Source organism: Rhamphochromis sp. 'chilingali' (genome assembly GCF_963969265.1).
Source record: "Rhamphochromis sp. 'chilingali' genome assembly, chromosome: 13".
Classification (NCBI taxonomy): Eukaryota; Metazoa; Chordata; class Actinopteri; order Cichliformes; family Cichlidae; genus Rhamphochromis; species Rhamphochromis sp. 'chilingali'.
The window spans coordinates 21,006,289-21,018,319 of record NC_137940.1 but is presented as its reverse complement, the minus strand read 5'-3'; the positions used below and the strand labels follow the sequence as shown (position 1 = coordinate 21,018,319).

Genomic DNA, 12,031 nt, shown 5'->3' with positions numbered 1-12,031 from the left:
TTTGTTTTTGAATGTCAGAAATGTATATTTGTGAATGTGGAGATGTTATATTGGTTTCACTGGTAAAAATAAATAATTGAAATGGGTAAATATTTGTTTTTTGTTAAGTTGCCTAATAATTCTGCACAGTAATAGTCACCTGCACACACAGATATCCCCCTAAAATAGCTAAAACTAAAAACAAACTAAAAACTACTTCCAAAAACATTCAGCTTTGATATTAATGAGTTTTTTGGGTTCATTGAGAACATGGTTGTTGTTCAATAATAAAATTATTCCTCAAAAATACAACTTGCCTAATAATTCTGCACTCCCTGTACAGCTTGGACTTGGAGGACAGCAGGGTGTCAAAACATGTGTGTCTACATCGACCATTTCCACATCTGAGGAGTTTTCAGGAGTTTGCAACAAGCTTGACGGCATAAACACGTCTGTCATAATCCAGCTGAATGGTGGGTGGCATATTTTGTAGCTCCGTGTCCTGTTATAGTTAGCCTGTTCCTCTTTATGAATAGAAGACAAGTCATTCAACTGCAGTGGCATGAATGGAAAGTCACCAAGTTAAACTGAACTAAAGATTTACAAAATGTGCAGTTTTTATGTGAAAGAGTGTTTTTTTTGTTTTTTTTTTTACAACGAGCACCGAGGTTACTTTTACTGGCTAACAAAACCAGCATCCATCCTTTTGCGTCAACATGTTTTTTGATTATGTCTCAAGAAAACAGAATTCAATCATGGTACGAGGCGGGAGTTCTTGGCTGATCGTGGGAAATAACAAATGGGAAGTTTGGAGAATATTTATTATCACAGCAAATAGACTGTACTGTTCAAGAACAGAAAGATGGTGAGAAACAACTAACAATGTGCTGGCAAACCTGCTGTAGGCTTCAGGGATACTCAGCACAGACAATTTATTTTAGAAATAGATCCATGAAGATGTGACATCTTTAAAGAAAGTGTTGTCAAGAGAAAGAAGAGGAGCTGCCTGGTTAGTTAGAAATATACTGCAGTAGAATATTATCCAATGAGCTCAAGTTATTCATGTAAACATCATTCAACAAAACATCAAAGTAAACATCTGTCATGTAGCTCTGGTCTGATATTGATGGCACTTCAAACTCTTAAAAAGAAGAAACAAATCAAAAGATATTAAAAATAAAATAATCTTCCCTGAAAAGTGAACAGTGCCCAGAGAGTGAGCTGCAGCTGGAGCCTGAATCCTTGAAAAGTTTTATTTATCACGCCATGTGTTCTTTGATATAAAGCATGTCAGTGTTTTGGTCACTACAGTGAAACTAAACATCTTGACCAGTAGCATGCAGACTTGGTTCACAGTCGGTTGAAGTGTTCCTCGGCCAGTCCAAACCCTTTTCAGCTGGAATTCTTCACACACATTTCACTGAGCATGAGCTGTGATGTGAAGCCGTCTCTTCATCCTGGCCTTGATTGTGTCCTAAAGTAGAGGACAGTGTCTCCATAATTGCAAAGAATTGTGGCATGGAGTCATCCACTAGCCTGGCTATAATAAATAAGGAAATGGCCTTCCTGTCCCATCACACTTGATGGTGTGTGCTTGCTGCCACCACAGCAAACCAGTGTGAAATGTTCTCCACTCAGCTGATCTAGTTACTCATTAAAAATACGCCGCACTGACGCGCATGCACACACTAACAGGGGTCTGGTCTCTCCATCAGAATTAATTGGAGAAAAATGTTGCTCTTATTTTGCATCCTGAAGTCCATGAATATCTCACACACACACACACACACACACACACACACACACAATAAGGGAAGACTACAAATATCGTTTCAGTGAAAAGGTTACTATAATATATTCATGCATATGCTAATCAGATACAAGCGAGACATTTATAACACAGACAGCACGGAGACAAACGAGAGAAACAGTCTCACTGCATCTCTCTTTCTGTCCTGCTCTTGCTTCAGTGTCAGTCTCGCCACCCGCTGTATCTGTCCCCTTCAAGATCAATATGTTGGTTACATACGTGGATATGTGAAAGATTAATTCTCCTGAAGAAACTGAGTGTGGAAACTGTGCCACTTAAAGCCTATACGGTTGTAACCTTAGTCAGTATAAAAGATGGATGTAGCTTCCAGTTCACATAAAAGTGAAGCCGTTGCTGAAGTGCCTTTAACCTGCATTCTTTCACATGGCCAGCAGGGGGCGACTCCCGTGGTTAGCTTCAGGTGTCTCAGCTTCCTTGCTCTGAAACTTCAGCAGCTACTTTTCTAATTGTTATATCGGCTGAGCCATGAAAGGAGGTGTGACGAGGCAATTGGGGAAAAAAATGCTCAAGGCTCCATAACAGGACTTCACTAACAAAGGGGTGACATCATGGTGGTTACGTCTATCTGCTATACGGTCTGTGGCAGTAACTGCATGTGTTTGTGTTCATATAGCTTTGTGAGAACAGATTGGGGACTGTGCGATATGACCAAAATCTCATATCCATATAAGACATTTCTGTAAATTCTGTGACTTTCGGGCAACTTGACTTTACCATTTACCATTTATGTTTTCAGCTGGGCGTGGTGCACCTGGAGTCGAGTGTTTTGACGGATGCATGAAACTATGTATTTTTAGACAGGAGGTGTAGCCCCGCCATTTTCTTTGTGAGTATTTATTACACGGCGTGCTGCGGGGGAGAGCCTGTTCTAACGTTTGAGTCTACGGTTTATTTTGAGCACTTGACGGCTGTTTTTGCTTCTCATCTGTAAACTCTCTCCACACGCTTTCAGGTGATTCTTGCGTCGGTGGTAGAGGTTTGTCAGGTTTGAGTCTGTGGTGGAGACCTGTTTCCTGCATAATTTGCATAGTACAGTTTTCTGGCCAGTATCAGACTTTTCAGAACCAAACCATGTCCATGCTGGTCCTCGATTTGTTTGGAGCTACCTGGTTCTGCCTCATCTTCACTGGCCATGCTGGGACTTATCTGTGCCTGCATCCATGTGCTGACCATCCAAACGATGAAAAAAAAAAAAATATTGCTGCAAACTGTTTATTTTGCGACACCACAAAACAAACAATATCATCCGATATGAAACGACAGATGTTTTAATTTCATCATCCGATACATGTCCTCATATCGCACAGCCCTAATGAGGACATTTTTCACTTCACCTTCAGTTTTGAAGACTTTGGGTCACGGTTGAAGTTAGGATGGGAGTAATATCTATTGACAGATATCTCCACATGAATATGCAGAATAGATTTTCGATACTGGCTCTGTGGGGTCTTTTGTTTGGAGTCTTTTGTGACGACACTGCAGTGCAGACCAGTCGTGTTTGAGGCGACTTTGACTTTTAGCAGTTGAAAACTCTGGGCGGAGAGAATAAGAACAAACTTGCTGAAAAGGTTTCTAGAAACCATCAGTTATCATCTGAAGTTCATTTAGCTTTTAGTTTGTTTGTTAACATGTCTCAGCATTAATAGTTAGTCTGTAATCAGTAACCACCGCTCAGAACCACAAGGAACCAGAACACTTGGCCTGCGATTTTCACTTGTCTGGAGCACTGCTGGCACACACTGATCATTTTCCACACCGATAGTCCAAGTCTTTTTCCCCTCATATGAGTCAATTTTAAGTTGCCACAGTTAAGTAACACTATTATTAACATGAACCTCCAGTGATAATATTACATGAATGGTTATTTCTTATTCAGTGATGTTGATAAGGTGCATGATAAAAAGTGTACACCCAAACAAAAGATTCACTTTATTTCAGCTTAGCTGTGCTTGCACATGTGGAGGCTGCATTACTAAAGTTCACCACATGAAATTCAGAGAGGCAGTTTCAATCCCGGGACACGTGAGCGTTCACTGAGAAATGAGAAACAGCAGCAGCAGAGAACAATTACTAAAACGATTAAATATGACAGCTCAGATCTGAAGGCTTTGGTTGGCCTACGAGTGAAAATGGTTTTGGTATCTCATACGAGGAAATCAGTCCCACATCCACTGGGCTTTAGCTGGGGTGGGACCTTCAGATGCATTTCACATGTTTGATCACAATGGGATGTGGGGAGTTTTTGACCAAAGTCAAAAAGTCAATCAAATGTCACAGTTTCAATAATGAGCTGTGTTGGTGGGAATGTTTGTGGTAGGAGCTGGGCTATGTCTATTACCAGGCCAGGTAATATCCTGTGAAGTGATGAGGGCTGAATTAGCATAATTATCTTTATTTTGCACATTAAAGCTTTTTTAAAACTTTTTTTTCTACTTTTCCATTCACATGTAACCTTCATTAGCTGGAACTACAGTTTCAAAGCTGCAGTGTTTTCATTACATGGGTGTAAACTCCACAAAGGTAAACTCACCACACCGTCATCAGAGGAGAACTGGGAAAAATCAAGCAGCTCCTTTTTTGCTTTCTATGCATGTTACATGTACAAGCAGTCAGATGAATAGCAGCTTGGCCAATCTGTGGGCTCTCACCACATACTCTCTTATTTTATTACCACAAAAGAAATAAAAGGAATGCACAATAAAAACAAAGAGCTAATGAAAAAGAATCCTAATAATTTTTTACAGTCTGGGAAAACAGCCCTAACTGACAGCAATAGTCATTACACACTCAGAGCCTGCATCACAAACTTAGGAGGTGGGTGAAAGGTAATGACCAGGCAAGCCAAATGCATTATGGGAATTCTAAGATTGAGAAACTGTGAGGTTGGCTTCATACTGTCTGACTCTATCAGAGTGTCAAATACTGATTTCTCTGGTTTTTAAACAAGCTCTACTATTGTACCGAGTTCAGCGCTGAATCACTCGAGTACTTTTAATTATAGTTCTGGCATTTAGAAAGTAAAGTAAGGAGGCCAGATACTTTTATGAATGTTCTAACAATTGGACTCACAGCTCTGGGACACATGGGTAATCAGCACAAACTGCAGCTCTAACCCTCATGGGGGGCCGCTTTCCTCTTCTCTCTCTTTAATAGGTCTCTCTCCCTCTTCCTTCCTCCCCTCCACTCTGTCTCTCTGGCTTTCACCTCTGCCTTCCTTCCGTTGCCCTCACTCACTTTCCTCTCCATTTTTACCCTTTGTCTCGCTCTCTCTCTCTGCTCTCTCTGTTTCACTGTTAACAAACAGTATTTCTAATACTACCCATTCTGCTCCAGCTCACACCTTCCCCCACAAACACTTACCTAAGAAACTAAAACTTTAACTTTGAAAGCTATTACTCATTTCAGTTACATCTAATAAAGAAGCATTAGGTGACTACATTTTTAATGTAAGGAAGCTCTTAGTTGTGTGGCAGCAGAAAGTGTTGAGCTGGGGGAAGGAGTCAGTCTGTGCTGTCAACACAGACTGACAGTTGATCAGTCTGTGAATGTCCAAGTCCACATTTGGACATGATTTTGGTCAGCAGATCTCCTCATGAGCAACACAGGAATGATGATATGTGAATAACAGAAAGGGAAGCAATGCAACTGAAACTTGAAAGAGGAAGTGCAAGTGATTCAGTCAGAGTGGTACTACAGCCAGCTGTTGTATGGTTTCAACACCGAGTCAAAGTTTGCACAGATGCTCGAGTGAAACTTTCTTTGACCCATCACAAATGTAATTCACATTCATTTACGGATCAATTTACATTGATATTCTTGATTTTTGTTATTCATGTGATTACCACAACTCAGCCACACAGGTCAGTGACACACAAATAGTTAAAAAAAAAAAATTCCAACTGCTGTAAATTAGTCACACTAATTATCATAGTGGCATCATTGTAAATTATAAAGCTACAATATTGTGCTTAAGATACTGCAGTCACTTTAGTCAGTGTTACTAAGGAAAATTGTGTTGCGTCAGCAGTGCTCAGAGGTCTGTGCTTTAGTAGAGTTTGGCTTTTTCACAGTGTGACACACACACATACCCACACACACACAGATGACTCTATAGCAGTGGCTCGCAGAAGGGAAGTTCCTTTTGCAAACAGGGAAACGCCCTGTGCGTGTGTGTGTGTGAATGATGTGTATATGGTGAATAAGACAAGCACGCACCATGCACTACGAATGTCCAACACAGCATTTTAATATATTTATGTGCATGTGTCACCCATTTCTTCTGTCGAGCACCTCCTTGCTTCTAAGCAATAAAACTTCTGCAGTCTCTTTACATTTTCTTTCGTTTTTTTATATTTTAAGACGGGGCAAATTATCAAAGATGTACAGTAAAATGTTTAAATCTGTATCTGCATTTATACTGTGGGAACTTGGGTCGCTGCAAGGTATTGTTCTTTGATGTGCCAAAAACTGTCAGGGTGCACTGTGCAGCACGGTGTCAGATTTAATTATATGGAATAACCACTCTTACTATTATTTGTATCGTGCAAATGGGTTTCATCTTTTAATTTTCAAACATCTCGAAATCTACACTTATAAGTGAACACACTGGACTTTTTATATTGGTGTACTGGTTTATTGAATCTGTTATCACTAAGTTCTCTAATTGTCACGTCCTTAGATGAGGTTGAACACAAAAGCACTAAAGCTTCTTTGATTCCCTGAGTAGTTCCTGGCGTCTGTTTCTGGGGTAATTTTGAAGAAAAGCCCTGATTGTCTCCAGGCCTCTCTGCTCTCCATGCCGTCTAATTGTGTCTGTCTTTGCATGTCAGAAAATCCCATCTGCTGACCAGGAGGCTCTTCCACTCAATTAAGATGAAAATGAGGATAATTTGGGCACACTTTGCTCCGGTGTCTGTTCCAGTGGACACTGGGGTTTGATTGACACGGGATCAGATGTCTAACTGACAATTGCTGGATCAAAAATCAAATGTGTACATGAGTCATGGGAAAATTTCATAATCACTACAATCAATTCCTGATGCACATCAACTCTGAGGCCTCAATTTAGAGCAGAACTGATTGGGAACATAACCTAAGTTGGAATACAAACATTTTCACCAAGCAGAGGATCACTGTGACTGACAGCAACAGCAACCTGCACATAAAAAAAAACAAAAAACAAAACACCATCCTGGTGGATCCTGTTCCACCTTCATCTTCTGCCTCTCCCTTTTGGCAGTACTTATTGTAGGATTCTTCACATCCTATCACAGCTAACATGCCCTCATTTAGTTTTCCTTCTATACAGATCAACTGCTTCACTAGTTACATTTGTTCCAACACTGATTGCATTTCTGTCTCCAAAAACATTTCCTTTCAGGTAGACAGGAATGGTCTCTCAGATCACGTGAATACACGTAAATCAGTGAGTGTAAGTATGAGATTTCTTGACTTGAATCCACATGAGGATTGAGGAGGTATATTCACACTGGGTGAGGTGATGCAATATGCCTCCTGCATGCTCAGGTAGTACCTCGAATGGGGAATCTGCAGTTGCAAGCAGGCACCATCTCCTGCTGTGTGCTACGTGTAACAAAGGGCAACTTCAGGCAATGCTTGCACCAGATTCTCCTGCCACTGCTCAGTGTTCACGTGTGAAATTAGTAATGCACGACATTTGTCTTTTAAAAGTAAGAATCGCTGTATTGCAATAGCAGTTTCACTGTGGGTAACGGTAATTGCTGTATGATTATTGTACTCACAGATTTTCTTCCTATTAAATAGAAGAGACCTTCAGCACAACCATGTGCAGCTCATACGGCATTGTGTGATTGTTAGTTTTATACCTCTAATACTACCTTAAATGATCTGAATTAAAATTACCGGTATAATGGTGGCATTTTAATCCGTGGTGCTCACCTTTAGGTAATCAAAGTTTCTTATTCATCCAACAATACTACACACCTATCATTCAATGCAGAGGCATGAAGAAATAAACAAAGGAAGAGCCCAGATGCAATGTCAGCACTCACATCAATCCACAAGTGTTTTTGTACGGGGTGAGGAGAGCGTGTGTGCAGTGCCAGTTATTGTTCTCCAGGCCATGCTGCATTCATGGTTTCCCAGGTTGAGGCTCACTCTCATTATAAGACCGTGTACATGGGAAACCAGATTTGCTCAGCCTCATTAAGGTCTGATTGATTGCCTGTTAGAGCTACACACCATCATTATTACTTTACCTATAGCGAGGCTTTTAAACCACAGCAGAGTGCTGGCAGACTGCGGCTCCATTATTTGTACTGATGCAGGCAGAAAAATGCCCCAAATAACATTTCTTTAAGAAAGTTAAAAACACATAGAGGGCCAGCCAATTAACTTTTTAAACTATTCTACACAAGTAATTTTTCAAGCAGGGTCAAGCATCATTAGAGAATACAGTACACAGAAAGAAAAAGGTATCAGACATGGTACTGCCTTCAGTCATTAGAATCACTGCTGTGATTCAGCTCACAGTTTATCAGTTTTTGTTTTTCTTCCCTTGTTAATGCTCTACTAAATGTTACTCACATTTGTTAATGCTTTAGCCCTGAAAAAAAAAACTTTACCAAGCATGAAATTTGTGATTTTCCTCCCCGGTTTGAAAGAACCCTGTAAGGCCTGACTGTCCTGTGCATCGCTTGCAACATATCCTCTTTCAGGAAATCAAATGGCACACACACCCTACTTTCTGTGTCACCTAATCCCACGAAGACATGGACAACTCTGAGAACGCATCATTGGCTATGTGCATCCTTCAGCCCTTAACTTTTAACCTCTTCCTTAAATAAACCTGTTACTTTAAAACTTTTGGGAGAACCTAAAGCCTGCTTCTTCCAAAACAGTTACACTTGTTGTACATGTATCCTGCCCTTCATGTACAACATTGTTCCTTTTCCATAATTCACAGTGGAATAAAAAAAAAAAAATGTTGTTTCAAACATCTGTCCACACAGTCTCTCGTCCCATATCCACACACCAACCCAGTGGTTCTGGATCACACCTGCTAGTTCTTGGCGAGCTCTGTGTAGTAGTCTCCGCCTGCTACAGGTTTTCTAGCTCACAGTGGATCTTTAAAACTGGCAACTGCAGTTATTATTCTAGAGCAAGTAAGTGGAGCTGGAGTTCATCTTACCACTCTGGAGAAGCATCAGAATGATGCTGAGAACAGCCTCCACAATAATCTGTCAGCTAAGCTCACTGGTGAGGAAACAAGACATAGGACTGAAGTTGGAGCGAGCTGACTGGTGTTATTCTCCTAGATTGATGACAACAAAACAATAAAAATCTACCCAGCTCCTACCACACAAGGTCTAAGTAGTGGAAACACTGCTTATGTCTAATCTGAAATCATGCAAACATTTCTGTTTGTTATAGGGCAGGTAGATAGGCATTCATGACTTGACCCCTCCTAAACGGCCTCAACCACAATAATTTTTCACCCAGGAAGCTCTCAGTTGCTCAAAGATGAAACTAACCCACAAAGGTGTAGCAAACAGTGCAGCTGGTAAAGCATCAGCTTTAGTGGTTTAGCAAACTCGTGTGAAAATAGGGCACAACCAGCTGCAGGAGCCTAAATAACACTAAACACCTTCTACAACCACAAACCACTCACTCACACATATATAAACAGATACTGCGATAAGGAAGTGAGCCCCACCCAGGGCCTTTAAAAGATGCTCTAGTTGCACGTGTGTGTGTGTGTGTGTGTGTGTGTGCGCTAAAGGATATTTCAGTAAACAAAAGTATCTTTTTTCCCCTCCTAATTAACTGGAAGTAGCTGTTGCAACTTTTACCAGAAATGACGTTTTACAACCGTAACACCATGAGTCTGCAATGCCAACAGCTGCTACATGTTTAGCTTCGCATTAGCTTGTAAGGTAAAGACGACAACAGGAAGCTACTATTGCTGCCATTTAAACAATGTTTAGATTTAAAGCACTACATATGATACTTTCATGTGTCTGTTGATGTTACAATGTGCAGCAACGCATCACGGCAGTACTCACCTTGTACACCTGACCGTAGGTCCCATTGCCAACTACTTCAACTAGCTCAAAGATCCCAGCTGGATCCTAAAAAAATACAAATAAATAAATTGTTATTAAAAATAACAGCAACATGCTGAGAAATCCAAGCATGTTTGTTCTCGAGTGAAGCAACATAGTGTATAGGAAATGCGACATTGCAGCAAAGTCAAAATGCAACAGGCTAGTGCCAAGAAAAACTATGACAAACAGTTTCATTGCTCAGAGCTGAGGGTACAACTCAAAGTTATGCTTGGATGGGGACTGAAGAAGTGGGACTGCAAATGTAGATGAGAGTTTGAGCTGAAGATGAGACTGCACCAATTTGTATCAGAACAAAATCAGTTTGGCTGTTAGTGGAGGATGGTGCGTTAATTTTACAGTTTGATGAAAGCTGTAAAACACTTAAGTTACATTTCTTTGTTTCCCTACGCAAAAATGAGGAATAAATACAGAACAAAAACAGAACAGTGACACTGGCTAAATACGGCTTATGTTTAGGTCACGGCCTGAGTGGCTACAGAAACATCATCACACCTAATGTCATATCAAATATTTGTAGTCACACAGGCAAACGACTAAGCAGCATGAGGCCACAATAAAGTAGCAACTAAACATTACAGTTGGGAAAAAACACGCTGTGCGCTACTTGGACTGCATCTTAAACATTAAACAAACTCTGTTTATTTCAGTGGTCACTTGTTGCATTGTTGCACACTAACTTTTCGGCAAGTCTACACCGGGAGAAACCTTGTGTAAACAGTGCAGCTTGTAAAGTTGACACCAAACAGGACACAGAGCAGACAGGAGGCACCGTGGCACACGACACGCTATATTTACACGCCAAGTTAAAGCACACTGAGTTTGTGTAACAGTGAAGAATAGTAGCGAGTACCGACCGTTAGACGAGGCACAAAAACCAATCACTGTTTGATTACTCAGCTGCAGCTTGAAAGCACCGTTAAATTTTCAAGCAACACCCACCACATCCCACACTGTTTAACATTACCTTTTATATGTATATACAGAAAAAAGAAGCAAGGTTTCTTTACTTACTCTCAAAGCAGCGAGGTCTATGCTGTCCAAACTTCGCGTGGTGTTTTCTCTCGACATTGCTGTCAGAAACTTTGTCAGTATGTTGATATGTGTAAACAAGACATGGACGGTCAGAGTTTGTCTCCCAACGCTACGCACTAACGGGCTTTTCTCTAGTCGGGTCCATTCTGAAGTTTAGCTTCACCAAGCTAGTCGCCGAAAACACGCAACATCCGGCTGCACCTTTCAGAATAAGTGTCTTTCTTATTCTGTCTTTCCAGACTGCGATTTTTCTTTGTGTAAAGTCTTTATTGTTACTTTTTGAGACAGATAAAACATATCATAGATATGTTATGAATATATCTTATTTACAATATACTAAATTTATAGCAATTTATATTTCAGTATATGGCATAAATCTTACTCTGACAACCATGACGTTTTTGTGGTTATACACTGTCGCAATGTTGCCAGCACCATTTAGTTTTTCTACCGAGGAGGGTTTTTGTTTTTTGTGTGTTTTTTTGTTTTAATCTAAAGAACGGCAGAGTAAAAAAGTCACTCAACAAGACCTTGTCTGTGAGAAGGAACTTTTGCTTACACTCACAGTTTTTAAATAAATACATACATACCTACTCTATACTACTCTACTCTTTACTCTAAGGGACACGGTGAGTTTGCTGCATATTATTATTCATTTTGCTATACAGATTAGGATGTAATGCATTAGTAGGTTAACTCACACTTGAACCTTGAAAGTTTGATACAACTAGCAGTAGCTCTGTTGCTAGTAGCAACAGACCATTTCCATAGCACGTACTTTAAGATGTAATTATGAGAGTAGCACATTTGTAAGTAATAATTCTAATTAATACCAAGTAATTTGATTTCTTAATGCTGCTACAGAAATGGGAAAACTGGTAAGGAATGTGTCTTTAAAGTATATGCAGCAGGTTTTCCATGGATGAGGGTGGTGATCCTTATACACCTGAATGGCTGATTTACCACACAGTGTCATGACTAAAGACTCAACCTGTGATTAACAAATGCCGTTATAATAAAGCCTAAATTAACATGTAGTGTAATGTAATGTATCCACATTTCTATGTCAAGACCTACTGTC

The 12,031-nt window shown here is 40.2% G+C and overlaps 1 protein-coding gene across 4 annotated transcripts in view; it reads right to left on the bottom strand.

Annotated features, from left to right (window-relative positions):
* LOC308408656 (mitogen-activated protein kinase kinase kinase kinase 4) overlaps positions 1–11,102 on the bottom strand; it is a 63,187-nt gene extending 52,085 nt beyond the window's left edge. For all 4 annotated transcript variants that reach the window (XM_080901022.1, XM_080901024.1, XM_080901025.1 and 1 more), the window contains exons 1-2: positions 10,930–11,102; positions 9,856–9,921 (exon numbers count right to left, since the gene is read on the bottom strand). In XM_080901022.1, coding sequence (XP_080757148.1) covers positions 9,856–9,921; positions 10,930–10,986 — 123 coding nt within the window. In that variant the 5' untranslated portion in view covers positions 10,987–11,102. The remainder of the gene's footprint in view (positions 1–9,855; positions 9,922–10,929) is intronic.
* Positions 11,103–12,031: the final 929 nt, after the last annotated feature.